General features: G+C 42.3%; 2 protein-coding genes across 8 annotated transcripts in view; both read right to left on the minus strand.

Moving 5' to 3' along the window:
- Positions 1-13077, minus strand: part of LOC107157166 (multidrug and toxin extrusion protein 2) — a 55991-nt gene extending 42914 nt beyond the window's left edge. The window contains exons 1-8 of one of the 2 annotated variants that reach the window (XM_048796154.1): positions 12829-13077; positions 12550-12651; positions 6458-6526; positions 5822-5970; positions 4938-4980; positions 4252-4296; positions 2942-3039; positions 1200-1297 (exon numbers count right to left, since the gene is read on the minus strand). In XM_048796154.1, coding sequence (XP_048652111.1) covers positions 1200-1297; positions 2942-3039; positions 4252-4296; positions 4938-4980; positions 5822-5970; positions 6458-6526; positions 12550-12636 — 589 coding nt within the window. In that variant the 5' untranslated portion in view covers positions 12637-12651; positions 12829-13077. The remainder of the gene's footprint in view (positions 1-1199; positions 1298-2941; positions 3040-4251; positions 4297-4937; positions 4981-5821; positions 5971-6457; positions 6527-12549; positions 12652-12828) is intronic. The other variant, XM_048796157.1, reaches the window with a different exon arrangement.
- A 1181-nt stretch (positions 13078-14258) lies between these two features.
- LOC107157133 (multidrug and toxin extrusion protein 1) overlaps positions 14259-27376 on the minus strand; it is a 612661-nt gene continuing 599543 nt past the window's right edge. For 5 of the 6 annotated variants that reach the window (XM_048796071.1, XM_015503428.2, XM_015503429.2 and 2 more), the window contains 4 exons: positions 26136-26268; positions 20147-20241; positions 19235-19313; positions 14259-15262 (listed from right to left, as the gene is read on the minus strand). In XM_048796071.1, the coding sequence (XP_048652028.1) occupies positions 15036-15262; positions 19235-19313; positions 20147-20241; positions 26136-26268 (534 nt within the window). In that variant the 3' untranslated portion in view covers positions 14259-15035. Of the gene's footprint in view, positions 15263-19234; positions 19314-20146; positions 20242-25256; positions 26009-26135; positions 26269-27376 lie in introns of those variants that run through there. The other variant, XM_048796080.1, reaches the window with a different exon arrangement.

The following is a 27376-nucleotide window of genomic DNA, read 5'->3' on the forward strand; positions in this document are numbered from 1 at the left end:
GTGTGTGTGTGTGTGTGTGTGTGTGCGTGTACTCAGAATAGAACACTATTCTTCCTTAAAAAGGAATAAAAGTCTGTCATTTGGAACAACATGAATAAAGGACATTATGCTAAGTAAAAAAGCCAGACACAGAAAAATAAATATTGCATGATCTCATTTATGTGTGGAACCTGAAAAAGTTGAACTAACAGAAACAGCAGGAGGGGAGTTACCAAGGGTTAGGTGGTAGGGGAAAGGGAATCATGTTGTTCAAAAGGTTCAAACATTCAGTTATAAAATGAATAAGTTCTGGAGACTACAGGTACAACATGGTGAGTACAGTTAATAATGATCTACTGTGCAGTTGAAGTTTTCCCAGAGAATAGATCTTGCATATTCTTGTCACACACAGAAGGGTAGCTGTATGAGGTGATGAAGATACACCAGCAATCATCTCACAAAATACATGTATATCAAAACATTATGTTGTACACCTTAAATGTGTACACTTTGTTAATTGCAGCTTAATAAAGATGAGAAAATAGAAAAACAGAAATAAAAACAAATCTAACATTATGCTTACCGATGCATTGCTAAATGCCCAAGGGAATTTAGCTAAGTCACAAATGGTTCTGATTATTTCATAGAGATTAGTCTACTCACTTGAGTTAATAAGACAAAAATCAAATTTCACTTTCATACAACAGGATAATTTGCAAGAAAAAACTAGGATTTTGTATTAGTAATTTTAATTCATTCTATATTAATTCTTTTGGGGGGGGCATACCAGGGATTAAACCCAGGAACACTCGACCACTGAGCCACATCCCCAGCCCTATTTTGTATTTTATTTAGAGACAGGGTCTCACTGAGTTACTTAGCACCTTGCTTTCACTAAGGCTACCTTTAAACTCTCGATCCTCCTGCCTCAGCCTCCCAAGCCACTGGGATGACAGGCGTGCACCACCATGCCCGACTTAAATATTAGTTCTCAAAACTCAATAGCTATAAATAGTCTTCTATGAACAAAGCCACCTAAAAAAATCACACATCACCCTGAAACTTTTATATTTTCAATAACTTAAAACATTTATGTAATATTTTAGATTTCCCAAAAGATAAAAACCGGAACTCCTTGTGGGAAAAAAAAAAATTGGAAACCAGAATTACATCTACCTGAATATCAAGCGACATAAGGTAAGAAAGCAATGTCACCATACCTCCCCAGGTGTCGATGTAGATTTTTTTCCACCACACATAGAGGAAAAGAAGAGCAGACAGGAAGAACTGGGAGGTGGTGTTGGCCCAAGCAGATCCTCTGAAGGAGAAAAAGCCATCATTACCACTGAGTGTATCTTTCCAAGTATACACCACCAGGTGGCCCCTGACCAGTTTTGCTCTCTGGTGACAGTTACTAGATAAGCCTGGAGTTCTTGGGCTATCTTCTTTGGATGTTTTAAACACTAAATTCATTTATGATAGACTCGTTTTCTTTGCAGCAAGATTTGAGTTTTGTGGAATGACCCAATGTTACTAGCCATCAATTGGAAAATAAAAGGAGATAAAGACTTACCGCCATTCCTTGTGGTAACAGCCTTGATTTAAAAAACTGTCATATAATTTCTAAGATATAAGTAATCAGAAAGGATATATCAACCAGTGACTGTGTTCAAAACACTGATCCAGGTCATAGAATTTTATTTCCCAGGATAATAAGCTTGTTTTCCCATTAGAAGCCAACCTTGGGGCATCTTCAATAGGTGACATTTTATCACCGACTGTGATAAATAAAAATGCCCTGTGCTAGCACAGGAACTCTGCCACCTTGTCTATTTTTGAATTTCATTCAAAGTGTCACCTTTAATCATTGTTAACCTATTCCTATATTTCTTCTTCCCTTTCCCAATCCTCAAACTGCATTGACCATGTCTCTTTCGGAACTCCTAGGAGACAGTCTCTGAGGTTCACCTCATAGGAGAAGCTGTCTGGGTGGCCAATCCACTGTCCTCACGCTTGCCTGCTGGACTCCGACTCCCCCACAGTCAATGCCTCATTCAGCTTTTGAGCATAAGGAAGTTATCACATATGGGTTTTCACTACTGTGTTCTTGTGTTCCAGTCCTCTGCTATTCTTTAACTGATAGCTTTTAGCAGTAATAAGTAGTTCCCATCGCTGTTCAGTACCCACATTATTAGCATCTGTGCACTCACCTACCCATACAGAACTGAAAAGAGTCTCATAAAAAACACCCCCATAGTAGTTGATGCACTTCATACTTTCTAGTCTATTGCACTTTATTCTGTTTAATTCTTAATATTTCCCTTTTTAAAAAGTACTGGCCATGATCCACTAAAATCATTTTTCTTTATAAAGGAACACACTACCCTGAAGTACCTCAAAAATATTGGGGCTTGGTCTGCACACGGTGGCATGACCACTCAATAGACACAAGTGCCAAGGCTGATTCTGGGCTAGAGGTGGGCCACCAGGATGCCTACCAAGGGAAGCTCAAACTGACCACCTTTTTCTTTGTGGAGCCCTCATTTCCTCAAGCTTGGTAAGATGGAATTCGGCTCAATCTCTTAACACTCAGAAATACTGAGAGAATCCCTGTAGGCACCTGTCTCCCTCTGCCTCAGCCTTTAAAGTAGCAACTCCCTCCAAGCTAACACGATTTCCACACACAGGTATCAGTTTACACATATATTCCTCCAAGACCCCTCCCTATCTCTCCACCTAAATAATCTCTACCACTCCCCCTTCCAACTTCCAGAGCTGACTGCTCCTCCTTGGGGATCTCACACAGCAAGCTCTTACCTGTCATACAGGTATGAACAATGACCACTAGGTGCTTGCTTACCTGACCATATTCCCTCTAATGACTGCTTCACTCCCTGTATCTCCAGCCCCTAGGAGGGGAGCCAGCACACAGTCTTTGCTGAATGAATAAGTTGCAACTTACACCACTCCAAGGTCCAGGGCATACATCAGGAGGGCATTCATGCCCACGCTGACAATATTCGCTGCAATCCCAGTAATAACTTGGGGCATGATGATGCCCTGAAATCCCCAAACAGAAAATCATTAGTTTTTCAAAAGCTAGTTAGCGAGGCTGTTAAGTAAACAATCAGAGTTAAACAGGTGCCAATTTTAAATGATGGTAAAGTCACACAAGACTGGAATGGCCAGAGGCAGAAACAAGCAGAAGTGTCTCCTCTATTAGTGCAGCTTCTGGCCAAGCCAATGGAAGTTTTTAAATGCTTCTAAAAGCCCTGGTAGGTCAGTTTTCATATCAGAGGCAGAGAGAGAAAAGAGGGAATATTCACACGAAGAGCAAACAGGCCCCCGCAAGACATGTAAAAGAGAGAGCATCTGGGAGACGCTGGGGCCAAGCTGCTGGACTGCTCCCCAGGCGAGTATTAAGTTCTCAGGTGCAAAGCACCCAGCAATGCCTGCTGCATAGCAGGTGTGCAGAAAATGTTCATCCCTTTGTTTTATGGTGCCAGTTGCTCATTTCTTTGTTCACTCCATGCTAGTACTCAGATAAGCATTTTCTTTAGGTAAAACTTCCTTAAATCCCTACTACCTCTGTATTTAAACAGAGTAGACTGCTATCAAAGCAGCAAGGATTCTGGCTTCAGACAATTTTGCCTCTATGTTTATTTATTTATTTATTTATTTTTGTGTGGTGCTGGGGATTGAAAGTACGGTCATACACATGCTAGGCAACAGCTCTACCACTGAGCCACCTCCCACTCCTGCCAGACCTTGACTTTATGATTAATGGCAAGCAGGTTGCTTGCCTATGGATAGACTTGGAGGAGACAATGAGGGGGAACTCAGCCTCTGTCCCTACCCACCCACCTCCCACCCTTGGCCTTCTGTTTTGCTCCCCTCTTCTGTCTCTGGTGTACCCAAAGCATGGTGGACTCCATGTACTCTCAGGAAGGCAGCCATAATAAATCCAGGTCCTCACCCTCTAACTCAGAAGCTTAGGGCCAGATCCCACATCAGATGCAAAACCAGCACCAGCCCCTAGAAGAGTGGGTGGCTGTGGGAGCTACAGAAAGAAATAAGAAATGACCCAGAGGAACTAGACAGATTGACATAGGTATCTCTCTTGGGCTAGATGATACAAGGACCCACATCTCTCTGATAGAAAACTCCAGGAGATATGGAAAACAATATAGGAAAAATATGAATTACTTTTATTGAAGATATTTAATATACATTTCCAGTACTATAGAGTGAAAATATGAGAAGAATCAATACCTGACTTTGTAAATATCTTGTCTGCAGTTGGAACAGGAATGCTGCCTACAAGATTAAATAAAAAAACAAATACAATCACTATTCAGTACCCACATTATTTACTTCATTTATTGTTTTTGCAGTGCTAGGGATTAAAGCCAGGGCCTCATGTATGCTTGGCTCTACCACTGAGCCATATCCCCAGTTCCAGATTTGGTTTCTAATAAGATATTTCCTCCTGATTATGTGATCTCAAACTCAGAAAATTAGAACTACTCTAATTAAATGCTAGGACACCCAATGCTATTTAGAATTTTCCAGAGTAGATGAAAGTTTACTTCCTAAAGAGCAGGAACGTAAATTGTAACTGGCTGAAGAAGAAGCTACAACCTTGACATTCTGCGTGGCTCCCCAGGGAGCTCAGGAAACATTCTTGAATAATATGAGATCAAAAGTAACCATGGAATAAGGAATCAAGGAGGAATTTTTTTTTCCTTCAGTTCTTGATTTAAACCTAAACTGTTGGACTTAGAGTGGCACAAGTTCTGAGAATCAGCAAGGTAGGGAAGGCAGGCCCAAGAAATAAATGTTGAACTTCTGTGTTAACAGTTCTTTGATAAATAAACAGGAGGTGGAGGAGGAAGAGGCACGTGCAGGGTGACACCCATGAGTTGCTTCAAATCAAACACAACAGCATTGAAACTTACAGGAAGAGCAGGAATGAAAATCATCACATAAATTTGGGCTATCCTGGAATAAACAACCAAAGAGTCTTCTGTTAATATTAATAATATTAATAATTAATATTAATTAATAATGATTTCTGGTCATACTGTCTTCAAATTGAATCCACAGAGTATTTTCTAAAATTTAAAACTAAAAATAATTTATATGGGAGAAATTTAATCACAACTTGGATTAGTTTTCTGCAACCTACACCAATAATAGTGCTTGAGGCCTGTTAGAAGTCTACTTTCTCAGGGGAAGCCTGAAAACTTGACAGTTTCCAGCTCCTTCTCAGCCATAAGGGGGTACTGAACAGATCAAAATGAACTCAAACTTGAGCACAATTCAGAAGCCTTCTGAAAGCATCAAGACCACCTCACAATGAGCGAGAATCCTCTAGAAAGGATGACACAATCCAGGACAACACCAGAGGCCATGCTGGAATTTATGTTAAATTGTATGTTAAAAAAAAAACCCAACTCCAAATATGAAAATGAAGACAACCATGTGGTATTCTACTTTTGTCAGGGGAAACATATTCTGTGCATTTGCAGGACACCAAAATAGAGGGACAACATAAAGGGAAATGGAGCCAGGGGCATGGCACCCTTATGCTGCTTCTTATCTCTGGGTCAGGCAGTCCCTGCACCCTGGGACTCTAGGGTCCACAGTCACAGCTTCCAATCCCAAAGGGTTCAAGTCCATCTAATGGACTAAAAATACCAACACAGGTACAATGGCCAATGGACACTTTTTTCTTGTTTTGCCTTGCACATGATGAGTGGGCATTCTACCTGAGTTATACCCCCAGCCTAGACAGCCACTAACTCTTAACCTAGGATTCTGAAATGGAGATACTGCTGACCTGGCCACTTCAGGGTCTTGTTTCAGGAGCAGGAGGAGGTTCTCGGTATTGATGAAGATGGCCCAGCAAGGGAAGCAACACAGCAGCAAGATGAGGATTCCTCTTTGAAGTATGATCCCAACACGTTTTAGGTTCTTGCCTCCAAAGGACTTGGAGAAAACAGAAAGAGTGCCACCGAATGCCACCAGCCAAGGCCATACTTCCAGTGGCCCCCTCAGCCCAGCAGTGTAGGCAAAGTTTCCGAGCACAGCCAGTCAGTGAGCTAGATGGCCTCTGTGGCCTTCTATACCTCATGGGACAACTGGTCCCTGCTCCCAGGTACTGAGACTATTACCCGCCTTATAAAATCCACTATTCTGATATGGCCTGGTGAGAGCTCTTACTCTCTATTTTGCAGAAGGTTGTGGTCCCCACTCACAAACAGCAAATAAAGGCCACTTAGGTCACAAACTAAATTTGTTGTAATTTTGTCTTTTGACATATTGAAGCCAAGTGTGCCATATTTACCATCATTAGCAGCATTGCATTTGACACATAAAGGGCCACAAACCATAGATGGATAGTTCTCCCCAGGCAGTCTCTATTAGAAAAGGTAATTAATTGCCCAAAAAATTCTGTGGGCAAGGGGGTCCTCACCTGAGACATCAATGTGTCACAAGCAGAGGCCAAGCCAGTTCCAACCGAAATCCCTGTAACATTCACAACCTGCAAGACACAACAGGACAGTTGCAGCAGTGTCACCACCAAACAGCTCCCTTTACACCAAGGAACCACAGTGGGCTCAATTTTAGACAACAATTCATAGTTGTATACTTAAGGTTCTGCATTTCAGATCAAATGGATGTACACATGGGTCCCTGTCAACTAAACAAAAATGGACCTTCTAACCAAAGGACTATGATCACCCTGCATTGATTTGGAAAATCTAAAACCTAGAAAATGGGCTGGGACTGTGGCTCAGTGGTAGAGCACTTGCCTAGCATGTGTGAGGCACTGGGTATAATTCTCAGCACTGCATATAAACAAATAAATAAATAAAGGGTTTTTTAAAAAAATAAATAAATAAAACCTAGAAAATAAGTTTTTTTTTTATGCAGCACATTACCATTTCCATATTGAAAAGTTGTTAGTGCAGTAATTAAAATAAAAATCATAGAAGGGAGATCAGTAGAATAGAGCAAGTGGATGGGGAAGGGAAAAAAGAGAGGGAAAGGGAAGGTACTAGGAAGCAGATTGAGCAAATTATATTATGATCGTGAGCAAATATGGCATAGTGAATTCCACTCTTACATATAATCATAATGCACAAATAAAAATTTATGAAGTAAAAATAAAATAAAAGTTGTGGTTAGTGTCTAAAGGCCATGCCCATGATCTGCCAGTAAGATGTACATTTCAATATAAAAAAATAGGCCTGAGGGTGTGGCTCAGTGGCAGAGTGCTGGCCTTATATGTATGTGCAAGGCCCTAGGTTCCATTCCCAGCACCACATGCACACACAAAAATAATAAAATAATAAAAATAACAATAGCAAACATTTCGGAACATGGACCATGTGCCAAGCAGTCCTAAACCCTTCGCATATATGATGCTATGATCACTTTTCCTAATTTTTGGATAAGCTGAGTTACAAAGTTTCTGATACTTGCTTACTCAGATGGTGTGACCTGGAGCTGGGAAGTCTGACTCAAACTCCAGGCTTTAGTCCTCCAGTGAGAAACAGGACTTTACCCAGTCCCCCCACAACCCAGTGCACAGAGAGTAACCCACAGATGAGGGGAGGAGCTTAGGTGTGTGGTACTTTAGATAGGGCAAAGAGGAGGGAGGGGAAAAGAAGGGGACGGGAGTAGGAAAGATGGTGGAATGAGATGGACATCATTACCCCAAGTACATGTATGAAGACACAAATGGTGTGACTCTACTTTGTGTACAACCAGAGACAAGAAAAATTGTGCTCTATGTGTGTAGTAAGAATTGAAATGCACTCTGCTGTTATGTATAACAAATTAGAATAAATAAATAAATTTTTTAAAAAGAAGTAAACAAAGAAATGTGTGTGTGTGGGGGGGGGGGGTCATGCAGTGAAAGCCTGGCCCTGTTCTTTTTTTTTTGGTACCAGGGATTGAGCCCAGAGGTGGCGAATAATCACTGAGCCACATCCCCAACCCTTTTTTTAATCTTTTTATTTTGAAACAGGGCCTCACTAAGTTGCTTAGGGCCTCACCAAGTTGCTGAGGCTGGCTGTGAACTTGCAATCCACCTGCCTCAGTCTCCCAAGTCGCTGGGATTACAGGTGTGTGTCACTATGCCCAGCTTTGGCTTCCTGACATACCACGTGAACTCTCCTTCTCACAGTGCTCTGACCATGAAGTCATAGACTTTATTGGGTTGTAGCCAGAAGGGCCTCACTGGAGCCAAGCAGAAGTCAGTGAATGTTCTTGAATTTCCAGCATGGTGATCTAAATAAACCTCTTTTCTTTCTAAAATTCCCAGCCTTCGGTATTTTGTTATAGCAAAAGAAAACAGACTGAAACACTAACCCCAGGAGGCCAGTAACAGGCCATACACATGGAATACCCAGTGCTTACCCGACAAGGCAAGAGCCAGGATCCAAATGAGATCCAGAGGGCTTATGACACAATGAAGACTTGGATGTGAGGCATCGATGTCACAATGCTGAATTCCTCTAAAGCCACTTCAGCCTTCCATAAAAGGAAAAGGTGAAGTGTGCTAATTTCTGAAAAGGTTGTGGAGTTTTTTCCTTCGGTTTAGTTTTAGTTTTTGGTAAGCAGGCAAACTTTGTTGGCTTAGGATAATATTCTTCTTTCACGGCTCATGGCTCCTCCCTGGTCAAGACAGCTGGCCATAGAACTACAGTCAGAACCCCTTTGCTTCATTTGTTACCAGCTTTTACTATTTTAAACTATTATTATGCCTCTTCCCTATCATGCACAACTTTATAACAAAAGACGGGACAAAAATTGCTACAGTGTCTCTCATGGCAAGTTGTCTAGGACACAAATGTAGTGGCAATGTATTAGAATCTATAAGAGAAATAAATGCCTCTATGCCTCAGTCTCCAGAGAAACCCTCCTTCCCTTGAATAAATGGTCCAGGTCATACCATCTGAGTAAGCAAGTATCAGAAACTTTGTAACTCAGCTTATCCAAAAGTGATCATAGCAAATAAAATATTTGCTTCACTGAGAATCACATAAGCAAGGAGCTGAGAGTAGACCTGCAGCCGGTCTTGGGCTGCCCTTGCCCCTGGCTCCAGTCTCCCTCCATCCATGTTCCTTCACTCCACTGCTACCAGCTATTTATTTATCTTTCCATAGTGAATGTATTTATGTCAATCAGCTCAAAGTCTTTGTGGAACACGTTGGAACATAAACAAATGTTCTTTCACTTAAAAGAATTTACTGATGTAAATACTTTTGTACTACAAAAGTTTGACCTTATTTTTGACCTTATTGTTCATAAGGTCATTTTTTTTTTCCTTTTGTGGTGCTGATAATTGAACCCAGGGCCTTATACATACTAGGCAAACCCTCTACCACTGAGCCACACTCCCAGCCCCAGCCAATTTTTTAAAAAATGTATCTGGTTTTCATAAATAAAGTCATTGTATACTGTCTTCCCAGAAGTTAGTTACAATTTAATAACTGATTAAAAGCAAAGAATCCCCACCCAGTTGTCAAGAGCTGACAGCAGAGCTCCCAATCTACCACCTTATCTGCAAAAATTCCTGTCTGTGGAACATACCAACCTTCCTACGGGTTGTCAGCCATCTTCAGACCTTTCTCTAAAATTGTAGATCTGTATTTAGTCTATTCTTTTTATTTTTACATCAAAAACTAGGAAATCTTTTCTATCTCCTTTATCATTGGGTAGGATTTGGGGTTACACAGAAAGAGAGAAGAAAACTTTCACCAACTACATACAACATTTTAGTTTAGTGTTTTCCCCCCATGTACATTTTAAAATCATTTTAATAAGACAAATGAAAGAACAGGAATCATAGAATTCTATATAAATATACAATAATGCTTTAAATCCTCACCTTTTATGGAAATCATAAAAGGATGGGATTGAAGGTGAGAAGAAAAGACAAAGCAGGAGATGCCCAGATGAGAGTAATTCTCAGGGCAGGACACCTGAGCTATGTGTTTCTCTGAAATATTTGGTTGAACCAAATCTGTATGAGGAACCAAGCTGAGCAAAAATGAATGTAAGTTCTCAGATGGATCAGCAAGAAAGAGACTAGAGACAGAGACAGTCAGCACAGTGCATCCAGGGCCAAGACCCAGCAACCACAGAATATGGGAACATGAGAGAGGGTCTCTAGTCTTGGGAGGTCGGCACAGAGTCTGGCAGATGGAGGGGAGTAGGAAGGACGGAGAAGGGTCCAGAAGAGGGGAATGTAAAACAGAAGGAAGACAGGAATTCTAAGGAGTGATGGAAATAAAGTTAGGAGGGCTCTCTTCTAATGCAAGTTGTGGGTATTAAAAAAATAAAAGAGGGGTGATGGCAGTGTAGGGGGTGCAGTTCAGTGGTGGAGCATTTGCATAGCATGTATGAGGTCCTGAGTTCCATCCCAGGACCACAAAAAAAATTTTTTTAAATAAGAAAGGCAGTACTTAGCAACTCCAGGGAGTAGATTCAAACTCTCTGTGTTCCAAAAGTCCCTGTGTCTTCCAGTTGATCCATCCTGCAAGCAGTGCAGTGCTGGAAGCCCAAGTCAAGGGTGGAGGTACCAATTTGGGAGACACCAATAAACAGGGGGCACTGAAAAAGGAAGGGAGAGGGGAGAGGAGAGGAAGTAGAGTGCAACTATCAGAGAGGCCACAGGTGAGCCAAGGTGGACCAGGATGAAATACAGATGGCAGGTTCCTGGAGGGCGAGGGGAGAAGAGTACAAGGTGAGTCCTCTGTCCTGACAAAGGGGTGGGAAGGAGTCCCTGACAACTGTCAGAGCAAGTTAAATGGAGAAGTGGGAGAACAGAGGCTGGACTGTAATGGGAAAGAAGGAAATGAAGACAGAGTGTCAGCTTTCTGGCAAAGAACATAGGTAATAAAGGTCAGAGAGCAGGCTGGGCCAGAGGAAGATGGATGGACAGGGATGTATTTATTGAAAAAAGAGGATCTTGATAGGTTTATCCTAATGGGGTGGTAATATATAAAGCTTAAGAGGTTGGAGGAGAAAGGAAGGTTCCAGAACACAATGAAAGGTGGGTCTTGAAGGGGAGGGGGTGACAAAAAGGTGTGGGGGGTTGTGAAATGGGAGGTTGAGAGGTCAAGTGCTGCCTGTTTGGCAAAGTGTGCAGGGCAGGGGGCCAGGTGAAACCAGAGGAATGAGAGAAGATGAAGGGACCCTGGCAAGGACAACTTCATGAGGTCAAGGGTAAGTAGGATGGGCATGGAGACTTGGTGGCTACACAGTCCAAGGGCTAAAAAGAGACTGAAAAAGTAAAGTTGAAAGTTCCTACTGTGGTCCACACTGAGGGATGAAAATGTGCAGAAAGGGGCACCCCAAGATGACTCGGAGGTCCTGGAGACAGTGAAATCGATGCAGGGAGGTCAAGGCACACTTCCAGCAGAGAGAAGAGAGAGCATTCAGGGGCTGAGATCACTGACGGCCATGAGATATCATGAACAGGGAAAAGTGTAGGATGCACTGCAGGTTGGGAAGCAGAGACAGGAAAAAAGCAGACCTCAATCCTAGCCTCTGATCATCACCCCATTAATACACATTCACATCCCATGGGTGACCAGGAGCACAGAGTGAGCCAAGGCTCTGCTGCCCTGTGCCATGCAGGAGCCAAGCTCATCTTTCCTGAAGAGGACACAGGGACATATATAAAAACCCATCTTCCTTCTTAACTTTCTGAAGGGCCAATCTAAACTTTCAAAGAAAGCAGAACAGATGTTCTGCACAACAGATCAGTTCACCAAATACAGTAAAAAATCCCGTAAATAAAATGTGATTCCACGCATCCAGGGTTCCTCCAGTGAGACTGAATGAGAAACGTCTATGACCCTCCACAATCTCACTGTGCATTCCCATCTCCTAGGGAGGAGGGTGGGGGGAAGGATGGGTCTTCATCTTCTTTGAAAACCTGGATTAAATACAAGAGAAGCAGTTTTCCACTCTCACTAACAGACCCAGGAAGACATCTAAAGAGGTGTAATTTCAAGCCAGAGAGGAAGGGACACATTTCCTAGGGGTGAGACGGTGTGATCCAATGAACTGTGAAAATAGCTTTGGTTTGATTTCATAAATTAAAAAAAAAAAAAGAATTCGGTTCTTTTCATTTTAGTAGATATGTCCAATTTATCTACTTGTTACATTCCTGACAAGACCTGGTGCCTCTATAATTAGAGATCTGCTCAGAAAGCTTTGTCTAGGTAGCTGACACGATCTACTTCAAATCTATAGATCAGGTAACAGTATCTGTAAGCAAGACCCAGATCCTCTAAAAAAGACACGGAGGACATGACACAATTTAAATTCTGAAGCTTGGTGCTGGGGCTGGGGCTGGGGCTGGGGTGGGGGGGGCAGCGGGGAGGGTAGAAGCTCCGTGGGAGAGCATCGGCCCAGTATGCGCAACCCCCGCACCACCAAAAAAATTTTAAAAAATAAATAAAACAAAACAAATAAATAAAAATGCTGAGACTTTGCTGCTATCAGCTCCAAAAAAAAAAAAAAAAAAAAGATGTAAACACCCACCGAGACAGCAAGTGTAACAGCATCCAGCTCGACTTTGCCCAGATGTCCGCAGAATATGGAACTGACGATGCTAATGAGAAAGATCATCAACTGTGCAAGGAACTGCCCGGGGAACAGAAAGGAAAGTGGAGTTTTACACCCACCCTCCCTCCCCGGGCTTCGCGCAGCCAGGTGGGAACGCGCTGGACGGCGCTAAAGCAGCCCCAAGGAGCGCCCAAGCCTCGCGACTGCGGCTGCGGCGGCCGTCGGGCGGGCGCAGCGGGGGGCCGCCGCACTCACCACGGGGCCCGCGAGCGCCGCCAGCTCCGCCGCCTCCCGCCGCAGGTCCGAGGGCAACGCGCCCCGCAAGCCCCGCAGGCAGCCGCGCCGCCAGAGGACGCCGGGCGGTTGGAAGGCTTGGTCCGCGGGGGACTCGGTGGCAGCAGCGGGGACCTCCAAGCCGGCTCACGGAATGCGAGCGCGCGAGGCCGAGGCTGCCCGGCCCTACACCTACACCGCCCGGCATGGCCCTTCCCTTCCCTGCTCCGCCCCGCCCCGCCCAGCCCAGCCCAGCCGGCCGATGGTCCACTGCTGCGGAGACAGCCAAGCCAACCCCCACCACCGCCCAGGGCGCCGAGTCCAACCCTCATCCAGCCACGAGCCAGGGGGCGGGGGGGAGGGAGGGGGTGCTTGCCCAGGAGGGCAGCTCTAGGATGATGAGTTTCTGTAAGACGTCAAGACTGATCGCAAAAGGTGTGAGGAGGGAGAGTGGACTTTGTAATTCCCTCATCCTCCACACCCACAGAACACTTTCGGGGGACACCTTTCTCCAGGCCGCAGCTGAAGGGATGTTCAGGCATTCCCCCATCCTCATCCACCTCCACCCTACTGTTCCCCAGTGTCTTGGCTCTGCAGGGGCAAGGTACTGAACCTGCGGCCAGTGTGGCTTCTAGTCAGTGTAGCCATGGCACCTGCAGCTAGAGGAACCTGTTATGGGGTCAAGGAAAAGGGCAGGGGTGTGAGACACCTCTAGAGCTCCAGGGGTATTAGGTTGGGGGGCACAAGGAGAGAGTTGAGGGCTTTCTAATAAAGAGCTGGGGGAGGGTCGGCCCTGTGGATGCCTCAGGCCCCCCAGGCTCCACCTGGAAGGCCACATACACTGCACATCTTCTTCACCTTGGTGGCTGGAGAAGGAGGATCAATTTAGGGACCCAGGAAGAATGAAGTCCTGAAGGCAGAGATCCCTTTTGATAATTCCAACCAAAGCAGGCAAGTTGGAGGGCTGGGGGTGTAGCCATGTGGTAGAGCACATGCAAGTGCAAGATCCTGGGTTCATCCCCAGCAATGCAAAGTGGGGAAAAAAAATCAGCAGCTGGGTGGTTTTTATTAACAGTAGCGAACTTTTCTGATTTTGTTCATTATCTGTTCTTTCAGGGCACAGGCCAAGCCTAGTCATGTATCCATTTGAGCACTGTCCTTACTTAGTATGTAGAGGTTTGCTGAATTAGCAGTATGTACTTAACACTGTGAAGGCTGTAAGAAGTAGGGTTACTACTTAATCTAAGGCCTTTATTAAAACTTTGTCCTCTGACACCACCACCACTAGGAATTATAATTAACAGCTCTAAAGACTTGCCTCAATTATGCACCCACAGTGCCCAAGATCTGGGCCCCCAACTGAAGATTAACAATTTGCCATCTGCCATTGAATAATAATGTAAGACACAAAGAAAGATGTACTGTAAAATATATTTTTTTAAATAATTCACACAGTAAGAATCCTAAAGCACTTTTTATATGGAGTTGTATCTTAGAAAACAGTGGGCAGAAGAAACATGGAAGCCTCAGGTGAATATGGTACACCGTGGTCCTTAGTTAAGACAGTGAATTTTTCTCAAGCATCATCTTTCAGACATCATCTTGAATCAAAATAAACCGTTTATCTTCTTAGTCTCTCTGCTTCATTAGAAAAATATATCTTTGAATTCTCCATTCTTAAAATCCACAGACACAATTAAATTACATGATTTGAAAATGAACTGCCGCTGCTAAGCCTATGAATTATTTGTATGTAAGCTCAAAAGTACAGGTAGTCCTGACTTAACACTGGTTCCATTTATGATGCTTCAAAAATGATACGCATTCAGTAGAAACTGTACTTTGGAGTTTTTCCCAGGTTATCGATAACGCAGTATGATCCTCTCTGAGATGCTGGGCTGTAGCAGCAAGTTGCAGCTCCCACAGCCCCACAATCACGTGCCACCATGTGCTGTGATACTCACACTGAATGGTAGGATAGGTGGATTCAATGCACTGTCAACTTACATACACGTGGGGTTGGGGATTGAACCTAGACCCTCAAGCTAAGCATGAGTTCTATTACTGAGCTGCAACCCCAGCCCCAGCTTGTGACAGTTTCAATTTACAATGGGTTTGTCAGGAGGCAGCCCCGTTGTAAGTTGAGGAACATCTGTATCCCTTGACCTGACCATCTCTCTCTTGGCACATCACTGAATTCTGACATATACTCTCACTAAAATCCCCAATAGCAAGATTAAAATGACGCCCACGAGCAGGAGTCCTCGCCGTAGAATCAACTGTTGCACAGACAATTTATCATTGTTCTTTGGATGGACAGGTGAAGGTTGTTCTTGGGGCATCTGCTGGTCCAATTGAGTCTCATCTTTTTTTCCAACATCTCTCATTAAAATTTCTCCATGGTTTTCAGGACCCACTGTGGGAGAAAAAGAAACTTAGCTTCAAAGGGATTTTTTTTTCTTTTTTGTTTGTATAAAAGGTGATGTGTACCTGTGGTAATAGCTGGGAGAAAGTTAATTCAGGAAGCAGTTACTACCCAGAATAAATAAAAGAAATCATATTTTAGCTGCTGGGCAAGAATGTTTAGAGGCAAGTTCCTGTGTGTGTGGGCAAGATGGAGGGTATGGAAGCTGCTGCCCCTTTAAATGACTATTAATAGTTCTTCAAGTCGGTGTCTTTTTGTTTGTTTGGGGGAATTTTCAAGGTTCCAACACCCATCTAATAAGCATTTCAAAAAGAGAGCAAAGCAAATGAGGGGGAAATAAACTAAGAGAAAAAATTGAGGCTGTTCACAGAACTAAAGATGGGAATCTTCATATCTAAGGACCTATGAGGTACCAGGGTAAGGACTCACACTTTGACTTACTCTCATGATGCTGCAGAATAAGAATATCCTAAAAACTTCCCAAGAGAAAAGTAAAATCTAATGGCACAAGAGTAAGACTAGTATGCAACTTATCTTTTACTCATTTCTTTATTTTTGCAGTACTGAGGGTTGCATAAAATGTGCTAGGAAGTTGAACCCAAGGCTTTGCACATGTGAAGAAAGTCCTGAGCTGCACCTCCCAGCCCTTTTGTTTTTTTTATTTTGAAACAGGGTCTTTCTAACTTGTCTAGGTAGGTCTTGAACTTGTTATCCTCCTGTCTCAGCCCTCTGAATAGCTGGGATTATAGGCCTGTGCCTACATGCCTGGCTGGCATCCAACTTCTTAATAAACGTAAGTAGATAGAGGTTAAATATTCCTTTTCTGAGATGATTAGAACCAGAAGTGTTTCAGATTTCAGATTAGGGATGCTCACCCTGTATTGGAATGTTACATCCCCTCAGAGTTCTGAAAGAAAATAATTTTGAACACAATAATACCAGCTCACATCTACAAAATGCTTACTCTGTGTCGGGTAGTTCTCAGCATTCACTTGACCCTCACAATAATAGTGTAAGTTAAGTACAATTATGATCCCAACTTTATAATTTGAGGAAGATTTCATTGATGGTAGAAAACTCAGGCCAACTCTCAAGATAATTATAAAGTCTGGATAAAACAAGAAGATCATCTTGAAGGCATCAGAGAGCTAACAGTGTAATAAAGAGATACCGGGGCAAGATCATGAGGAGGCTGTAAACCCAGAGGCACAAGCCTGGCCTTTGGGGCTGCTTTTGCACTGTGAGTTTTCCATCTGGAACATGTGGCTCAGAGGCTGAGGCAATACAGAGCAACAGTGGGCTGTGGTAAGCCTCTCTGTGCTTGGACTTGAACTCCTCACCAAAGCGCTGCAATTAAGGACAAAACAGAAGTAAGCCAGCCTCACACTGGCTGCCTTTCATGTTCAGGTCAGCTGGGTAGTCCAGAAACCTCAATCTGTCAAAGTGCCCTGGATTGCTTATGAAATCCAGCATCTGACAAAAGCAAAATAAAATCCTATCTGGAACCAGAAAACTTTAACAGTGGCTGCTCCTTTTCAAGTTGCCCTTTGCCCTCTATTTGCCCTTTGCAGGGTCACTTTACTTCCCTATGCCAAGGTACCTAGTATTCTGAATTCTGAAGAGAGACTGTACCTAAATAAGTAAGATGTTACCTGCTCAATAATGTTTATTTAGATTTCCGGAACCCTGAACATCTGGTGACCTTCAAATAACATCAGATTGTATAACACCACTCCTCAGTCTTTAGTTCTGTCCATCAACTAACACAAATATGTACTCTGTCATGAGGTTTAACTTGAAGAAAAGTAATATGTTTGGATAAAGAACTATAGGAACTAACCTCAGTATGTTGAGGTACATTGTGATGTTCCTGCCAGAGACGAAGGAAAAAGAAGACACAGGCCTGGGTGAGAAAGACCCCACTCAGCACAGAACCTTCTTGCCCTGCTCCTCCTTTGCACTCAAGTTCCCCAAGATGAAGCTTTGAAGACAATCACTCTCTCTGTCTTCCAGGATGCCAGCCCTTGAATAAAACTGATTTCCTTCCAGTAAACTCTTATCTCCTGAGTATTGGCTTTTGAGTGGTGAGCATCCAGACCTGAGCCCCGGTAACAGTTTTAGACCTCAAATGACTTCCAAAACGATGTCCAAATATAAAGTCTGTGACATAATCAAAGATAAGCAGACACACAGACTAGACAATATGCATGAGAACTGAGGAAAATGAAGCCAAAAACCAGAACTGATCCCTGGCAGACATTTAACCATCACAAAGTCCAAAGGGTTAAATTATAAAGGAGTGTTGGAGCTCAGGACATACCACCCCCAAAATGTGACTGTAGAAGATCAGAATATGCCACCCCACGTTTCAAGCTATTTTAAACTGCAGAAGGGGAGTACCTCTGAAAGGCTATCCTTTAATAAAAGAAGGGAGGATTAGACGAACTCTAGATAGGGCAAAGGGGAGGGAGGGAAGGGAGGAGGCATAGGGGTAGGAAAGACGGTGGAATGAGATGGACACCATTACCCTAAGTAGCTGCATGAGGACACGATTGGTGTGAATATACTTTGTATACAACCAGCGATATGAAAAAATGTGCTCTATATGTATAATATGAACTGTAATGCATTCTTCTGTCATATATAACAAATTAGAATAAAAAAGAAAAGAAACTAGAAAAAAAAAAAAGAAAACTTACATTAGTAAAAGTGTCTATGTCAGGAAGAGGGCTGCTCCTGAACAACTTTATCATCTGAGAAACTGTCTATATAAGAAGACCATCTTTATTTACCATGCATTTATTCCTCTCACCTTCTCTTGTGTAGCCAACCTGCCCCAGAAGTCTCACACCCCTACTCCTTTCTGTTGTTCAGGAAGCAATATTAACTATACCCATCGGACCCTTCTTTGAGTCTCATTTTGTGGGATTCCCAAGCCTGTGCATGTAATTAAATATATTTTTTTCTCCTGTTAATCTGCCCTGTGTCAATTCCATTCTTGGCCTAGCTGTAGAACCTAGGTGTGCAGAGGGAAACCACAGTTACCTCCTTTACAGTAACAAAGGACTAAAATGACTACCTGCCTAAGAAACGGGAATATAGAAGAATTACGAAGATGGACAGCAGAGTAAAATAGACATTATTTTTGCTGTGGGTATATACGTGACTGCATGACCAATGTAATTCTGCAAATACATTCAGAAAAATGAGAAATTATATCCCATCTGATTCAAATGTATGCTATGTCAAGATCATGTACTGTCATGTGTAACTAATTAAAACAAATTTTAAAAAAGAATTTAAAAAAATGGTTAACAGAATATAATAAACCAAAAAAGAGAGAGGAAAAAAAAAGAATTACAAAAATGACAGGGAAAAAAATACATTTGTAGAATGTTCATCAGAAGCAATTGTCTAAACAATAACTTACTTAAAGCAGGTGTCTCTAATAGACACTAGAAATCTCACTAAAATAAACACAAATGTCAGTTTCCAAGATATGGCCCATGCATGGGATCTCCAAGTATTAGAAATATCTGTAGCTCAAACACAAAGAAATGATAAATGTTTGAAGTGATGGATAAGCCAATTACCCCCAAACTGATCATTACACATTTGTACACATGTATTGAGATGTCACGCTGTGACCCACAAATACGTACAATTATTATGTCAAGTAAAAATATATTTTAAAAGAGAAAAAACTGCGTATAGAATAGTTACAGAAATACCACAGATTAGCAAAGGAACTGAGGGCCCTTTAATCACTATAGCCGTATGTTAATGTATGGAATTGAAGCCAACAAACTTTAATTTACCCCAAAGTGGGTGTTAACTGACTCTATCATTTATTTCTGAAACATTAGTACCCTATATCAATGAGAGTACACAGCAGTAAATTGAGCAAATGACCCCTCCAGTCCTACCTAGACAGGCCTAAGAGCTGACAGCATTATATCATACCTGGGTAAACTGGATCTTGAGGGACAGCAGAATTCTCATCTGGGGCCACATTGACCTTCAAATTGGCATGTACTTGAGCCTAGAAAAATGAAATTCAGAGTTCACTAGTTGTTAGATCGTGTAGGTTTGATACCCAGTTTAGGAAAAGCCAAGCCCTGTTCCTCAATGGACATGTAAAGTTGAATCTTCTCTAGGTCATGGCTATAGAATCCGCTTTCATAAGAACTGAAATGGAGTCAGTGAGAGGGGGAAGGTTGAATGGACACGGTGCAGGGTGAGATGAAGGACCAAGATCATTTAGAACCTGCCCTTTTTCTTCACCTTCTTACTTCATCTCCTTTTTTTAACCTCCTATTTCCAGATCTCACATTGACCCTGGAAAGGTGAAGAGAAGGAGACCCACAGGATCTTAGCAAAATATTTTGAGAAAACAGTACACAGTGTTAGGATAAACTTGGACGCTTTCTCTCAGTTTCCAATTCTATCCTGAAATTGGCCAAAGGTGAGATTCTAGCAGGAGGTACAAAAATAAATAAATAAGTAAAAGGAGGCTTGTATGTTTCTATTCATTGACTCCACAACGAGAAAACAGATAAAGCCAGGGTCATGGAGTCCTTCGCATCTGAAAATCCAGTTATAACCTAAAAATAGCATCAAAGAGAAAAGAACCTCCCAAAGCAAAAAAGAGCACCCCACCAGATCCTGCTTGTTTTCTAGAGAAGGAACTTTTTAAAAAATTTTTTTAGTTTTTTAGATAGACACAAGATCTTTATTTTGTTTTTTTGTTTTTGTTTATTTGCTGAGAATCAAACCCAGTGCCTCACTGCATGCTAGGCGAGCGCGCTACCACTTGAGCCACATCCCCAGCCCCTAGGGAAGAACTTTTGCTGGGACATCCATGAGCATAGTTACCTGTTGACAGACTTGTTTCCAGTTGAGCCGAGCAATAAAGACTATAAAGCACACAGTTTGAGCGACAGTACAGATGATGATCCCTGCCCACAGACCTGGATGTGGAAATATTTAACAGAGGTAGTTAGCTCAGTGGAAAATGGCCACCCCTGAGAGGATGTATGCATCTCCTGTTACTTCTGCAGACCATGCTGGGAATCTGCTTCCATGGATGAGATGGGGTCCATAGTGGACCGTAGGGCTCTACTTGCTCTATTCTTGGGTTTCCAGAAGGCCAGCACCCCCTGAGACCATATTCTGTGATTGTCACAGCAAAGGTTCAGAGGTTATTGCTGGCCATTTTTATTATAATGATTGGATATTAATAATAGTGCCAGTGACAAGAAAATTAAATTTCCCAGGACAAAACTCCTTCTGCTCTATGTTCCTCAAAAGAGATGAACATTAAAAAAAAAAAAAAAGCAGAAATCATCATGGTCAATAAATGAATTAAAATATTTCATTTTTAATTTGGCTGCTTCTAGTAGAAGCTTTTGATTTTGGATATTAGTTAGTTTGCATGTTGGTCACCTGGAGAGATGTATTAAAAAGGAAAAAAAATGTAAGAAAAACCTAAGAATTATTTGTTCATAGTATTAGTCCTGGAAATTCTTGTGCTCCATCAAATGAATCCGAGGAAGGATCAACGGCAACAGGAACAAGACTATTGGGATTTCTTGCTCCAGCAGAAGGGAGACACAGCATTAGAGACTGTCGAGCTAGCTCTTCAAACAAAGGGAGCTAAGTTTTCATTCCTGTGCAAGGATGGCAAGGGTGGGCTAGAGTCTAGGAATTTTAATTGGCTTTGGGCATATTTTCTAAGGTATTTTGTGTGTGTGTGTGTGTGTGTGTGTGTGTGTGTCCTTCAACCTTGAGTGAGGGGCCTTCAGTCTGGAGCAAATGTTACATCTTTCCCTAAATAATCACTTCTGCCTTGTGATAAGGATGAATTGCTGGAACTGTGGAGAAAACACATGCAGATGGAGAAAAACATAAATCATGCAAGTAACAAGTTCAGGGTCCTTGAAATTTGCTATTTCAATGATGCCTCAACAGTTTTGTTGTTTGTTCTTGGAGAGTCATGGCAAAGGTATCCTGACTTTAGTGATGAATCTGGTTTTTGGAGACCTATAAGACGGTTTGAGAGTGAGTGGGGAGGGAAAGAGACATACTGGGCTCCCTGGAATTCATTTGCTCCTGTGGGGCTCTGATTATCTCATCCCCTCCCCTCTCAAAGTTTTTACCACTTAACCTTAGGGATGCTACTTTCTATGGGGGAATCCCTGACTACACCTCAGTATTCAGGCTTCTGAAAGGGAAAGAAAGCTTTTTATTGGGGGTGGGGGGGGGCATGCTGGGGATTGAGTCCAGAGCCCTGTGCATGCTAAACATATGTTCTACCATTAAGTTACACCCCCCCAGCTGAGAAACCATTTTAGAAATCAATGTTTGTATTCAAAAAGGTGCTTGTAACACCTGGATCCCATTTTACATTGGTGTTAAAACATTTTAACAGTTAAAAAATAAAATGATTTTCATAGCAAAATTCACCACACATTAAGAATTAATGATATTCTCTACCCCAGAGTTTCCTACTTGACCTCTACAGATTTTTCTGGAAGCTTGCAGGGGAGGGTTATGCACCCAGAGATGATTAGAAACAAAGAGGAGAAGTTGAGTGGAAATGAATGATAGAGAAAGCTTGTTAGATCTCTCAAAGTATTATACAGATTCTGCCTAATGAACCTACACAGGGCCAGGCACAGTAGCACACATCTGCAATTCTAGCTGCTCAGGAGGCTGAGGCAGGAGGATGGCCGGTCTGAGACCAGACTGAGCAACTTAGCAATATGCAGTCTCAAAATAAACATTTTTGTAAAAAGGGAATGGGTTGTAGCTCAGAGGTAGAACACTCCTGGGTTCAATCTCTGGTATCAAATAAATAAATGAATGAATAAATAAATTTAAAACCCTATATAGGGCATTGAGGAGATGCAAATAATGAGAGGCTTTGTCAATAATGAACTAATGATAGAATCAAAAGCTCTAAGGCAGTCCATGGGAGGATGAATGTACAGACAGACAATTGCCAAACTGGACATAAAAATAGAACTCTGACCCACATGCAGCAACCAGCCCAGGAAACCAACCTTTTATCCACAATAAGCAACCCAGGAAGGCAGCGTGCTAGAAACCAGACTTGCTGGAAGCCACATTGGCATCTCTAGTGATAAATCAGAAAGCCAAACCATAACTTCTACAACAATCAATGCCAAATGGCCAGGCTTGGCTCATAACTGACAGCTTCCCTAATTTGGGTCCCCACTTCCACCTTCAGACAAATATATACCCCGAGCCATTCATGTAGTGGCCCCACGTCTAGTCAGCCACCTCTAGCTCCCCCAGGCCAAGAGCCTCCAATCAGGGCCACCTGAGCCATCTTCTTACCCACTATAAATAAAGCTCTCCCACTACCAGTGGCTGACTTCCCTGAGTGGCAGGTTCAGAACACAAAGTCTTTACTTTTCTCCTTTGCCTGTTCTCGGTTTATTTCCACAGCTGTTCATATCCATGTAAGGATTAAGGGGGCTAGACTGGGTTCCCAGGTTCGGGTGGGGAGACTCCATGCAAGGTTTACAGCTCCTCTACTCCTCTTCACCAATTACATTCCCATCACATTTGTCAGGAGTGGCCAGTCGCTCTTCATTCACAATAGTGAAGTTAGTGACCACCTACTATTCCTGTAATAGATTAGTAAAAGCAAGTCCCTCCTTCCTCTTCCAAATCCAGAGTTCCTAGTACACAGAAATTACAAGTTCACCTTATCTTTAACAGAGAATAACTAGCTAGCTCCAGTCATAATTTGAAAATTATGAACTTGATTTCTAGTAATTTCACAATACATATTACAAGATTTCTGTTTGACTCAACTAGGAACCCCACACAGGATTTTGGTTTTGTTTTGGTTTGGGGGAGGGGAGGGTACCAGGGATTGAACCCACTTAACCACTGAGCCACATCCCCAGCCTTTTTTTTTTTTTTTAATGAGATAGGGTTTGCTAAATTGCTGAGGCTGCCTTTGAACTCACAATCCTCCTGCCTCAGCCTCCCTCACCACTGAGATGACAGGTGTGCACCACTGCACCCAGCCAAACAGGATAATTATTAGAATATCCTGGGCAGGACGTAGGAATTTGCATATTAGAAAGACCTCCAAGGGAATTCTGAGGCTGTTACAATGTGTTAGGTTGCTCAGAAGAATCTGTAGCATTTTGATATTCATCTGGGCATTTTGTACAGTTATACTGCGCACCCTACTGGGAGCAATATGACATTCTGAACCAATTCATGCTATACTTCCATCTAAATGGTAGGTGGGAAGAATTGACTACAGTCCTTTCACAATGTCCCCTTTATAAATTCTCAAATCCCTCTACTTTGCACACAGTAGGTATGTTTTTACTAAATAAATGAAGTGGGACAAGTACAGCCCTTAGGATATAGAGGGATCTATATTTTAAAGTAAATTCCTCCTCTTCCTGAAAAGTTGAACTGAAAAAAGTAGAGAGTAGAATGACGGTTACCAGAGGCTGGGGTGGCCCGGGGGAGATGGGGTGGGAGAGTATGGGGAATTGTTGGTCAAAGGGTACAAGGTTTCTTGGGCCAAAGTGTGTGGCTCTGTGGTAAAGTGTTTGCCTAGTATGCATGAAGCCCTGGATTTGATTCCAAGAAACACAAAAGGACACAATGTTGTAGACTGACAAGAAGAATGAGTTTTGAGATCTACTGCACAGCAGGATGACTATAGTCAATCATACCATACTGCATATGAGTGAATTTCAGATGTCTCACCATGAAAAATAAGCAAGATGACAGGTATGTAAATTACTTTGATCTAATCATTCCACATTGTATGCACATGAAAATACCACATTGTGCCCCACATATGTATACAACTGTGATTCGTTTTTAAAATTATAATTAGTGCATATTAATTGTACAAAATAATGGGTTTATTTGTAGCATTTTCATACATATATGTATGCTTTTTCAATTAAAATAATTTTTATAAAATGATACAATATAAAAAGAATATAAGTTATCTTTAGTATTTTATACTTATTGAATGTTTCAATGATAATATTTTAGATAGATGGTGTTAAATAAAATATCAGTAAAAAAAAAATAGGTTCTTCTGTTTAATTTCCATTAACATTTTCATCAGTGAAGTCAAAGCCTGAATAATGCCAGAAACTCAGCTAAATAATTTTCTGCACCAATGGGTTCTGAAAATTCCGTTCTTTGACCATCTTCTGTATTTTTAATTAAAACATCATTGAACTTGAGAAAAATGTGCAACACAATGAAGCACATTGGACTGGAAGTTCTCTGTGGGTATCAGATGACTTCTCACCACCTCTGAGCCCGCCAAATACTAATAGATTAAAACAATCCATGCTTAAGTCAGTTACCACTTCACCCCAAAGACAGTGTTCAGGTTTTAATATCATCATGTATTCACTGCCAATACATTCCCAATTATTATTTTAGAAACCAAAGCTAGGCAGTCATATATTTCCCTACTTTAAAAAAAAAAATAGCTCTGGTAATTTCAGATCATGTGGATTCAGTTCTTTCCTCCAAATTCAGTAAGAGGATGTTATGGTTTAGATAGGAGGTATCCCCCAAAAGCTCATGTGTGAGACAAAACAAGAACTTTTAGAGGTGAACTGATTGGGTTACAAAAGCCTTAGCCTTATCAATGCATTAATCCACTTGAATGGATTAACTGGGTGGTAACTGTAGGCATGTAGGGAGTGGCTAGAGGAGGTGGATCACTGGGTGTGTGCCTTTGGGGTTTATATTTTGCCCTTGTTAAGTGGAGTTTTGTCTCTGTTTCCTGATATCATGCCCTGAACTGCTTCCCTCTACCACACCATTCTATCATGATGTTCTACCTCACCTGTGGCTCAGAGCAATGGAGCTGGCCGTCTATACACGGAGATCTCTGAAACTGAAAAGCCCCCAAATAAGCTTTTCCTCCTTTAATTGTTCTTGTCAGGTCTTTTGGTCATAGTGGGAAAAAAAAAAAAAGACTAAAAAAAGGGACAAAGAGATGTCTTGCCCCACCTTCCTTCTGCACTGTCCACATTGATCCCCCCTCCCATACCCTATGGGAATACCCACAAGATATGGATAAGATATACCAAAGATTATGGCAGGTGGGAGGCAGAGGCTACAGAAGAAGGTAGGATGATAAGGAGAGCGCTGGCCAGTTGCCATGCCCCTTGGTGAGCACAGAAGGGTGCTATTCTATGTCCTACTGGGTCCAGGTGCCATATTGCTGACCGGCCACTTTCCCACTTCACCCCAATCTCTCCAGGATGGCCACAGGAGGATGACCTTCCTATTGCAGTTTCACTGTCAGGGTCTTGCCAACGCAAGGGGCTATCACTAAAAGAACAGAACAGATCTACAAAAGGGACGTTTCCAAATGCTTCTTCGGTAGTCCTTGCTGTCACTCCTCTGAAGAAGTGAAAACTGGACAGGTAAATCAGGGAGAGGAGTAGAAAGGATATTTTGTTGTGCTGGGTATCGCAATGGGGACCATCACCTGCATGGGCAAGAGGGGCATGACCAGGCAGCCTTGGGCTCCTGGCTGAGGCTGGGGCTGGGGCTGGAGCTGGAGGCTACTGTGTGTCCAGCCCTTGCTTTCTCTAACCAAGGGTAGAACTGAAGTGGAAAACTCCAGAATTCCAGAGTCAAGTTTCAGTGTTCTTTGAGGGTCATTTCCTGGTCGGTAACTGCTCTGCCTACCCAGATCTGAAGGATTAAAACAAACCATACTTAAATCAGTTATACTTCACCCAAAGACAACCTTCAAGTTTTGATATAATCATTTATTGACTACCAGTATATTCCCAATCATTATTTTTTAAATAAAGCTTACCAATCACTCCAAGCTTGGCCGCAAACATCAGTGCGATCCCAATGGGTAAACCAATCACGTAATACCCAATGGCGTTAACAATGGCTCCCACCTTCTGACTTCCAGTTCCCCGCAGAATGCCACCACTCGTACACTGTGGGCAGGTAACATCTCATCAGTGTGAACACTACTGGTGCTTTTGAAAGACTCCCCACCTCCCAAGCATGGACCAGATATTTCATGCCGCTCAGAATTAAAAATCCCTGAACATGTGACAATATCCTGCAGAAGTAACCATGGCAATAGTACTTCCTACCCTAACTCCTCTTCTCAGTTGAAATTTACCATCATCAACAAATGGGACTTACTCAAACTAAAAAGTTTTTTCTCAGCAAGAGAAACAATAAGAGAGGTAAATAGGGAGCCTACATCCTGGGAACAAATCTTTACTCCTCACACTTCAGATAGAGNCACATGCTAGGCAAGTGTTTTACCACTAAGCTATACGCCTAGCTCTATCTTATAACTTTTAGGGGAAAAAATTATACATATATGTATATCATTGCTAAATAAAAGTCCTTTGAAAGCAGGCAAATGTAATTGAATGTAATTGACCAAATGGACCACATAAACCAATTCAATGACTTGGTACTCCACTGCCTGCAAAAACTGAAGCTTACATTTTACTGTCATCCTTCTAAAATAATTCCTTAGACCAGGCACTATGGCGCACCCCTGTGTTCCCAGCTACTCAGGAGGCTGAGGCAGGAGGATCCTAAGTTCAAAGCCAGCCTGGGCAACTCAGCAAAACCCTAATGCAAAAAAAGAAAAAGAAAAGAAAAAAAAGAAAGAAAGAAAGAAAGAACTGGGTATGTTGGTGCACAACCGTAATCCTTGTGACTTGGTGGGTTCTGAGGCAGGAGGATTACAAGTTCGAGGCCAGCTTCAGCAATAGAGTGAGGCTCTAAGCAACTTAGCAAGATCTTGTCTCAAAATTAAAAGTAAAAAGGGCTAGGGATGTAGCTCAGTAGTAAAGCCCCATCCCTGAATTTTGGTCACCCAACACCAAAATAAATTTTAAAAGTAAATAAATAAAATTTAAAAATTTAAAAGTGTGTGCTGAGGATGTGTCTCAGAGGCAGAACACTTCTGGGTTCAATCCCACAGTGGATAAAGCATTGCAGAGTTAAGAGTTAAGGTGCTCTCTATGGGAGCTGAAGGTATAGTTCAGTGGTACAGCACCTACCCAGCGTGTATGAGGC

Source organism: Marmota marmota, unplaced genomic scaffold (genome assembly GCF_001458135.2).
Source record: "Marmota marmota marmota unplaced genomic scaffold, marMar, whole genome shotgun sequence".
Lineage (NCBI taxonomy): Eukaryota > Metazoa > Chordata > Mammalia > Rodentia > Sciuridae > Marmota > Marmota marmota.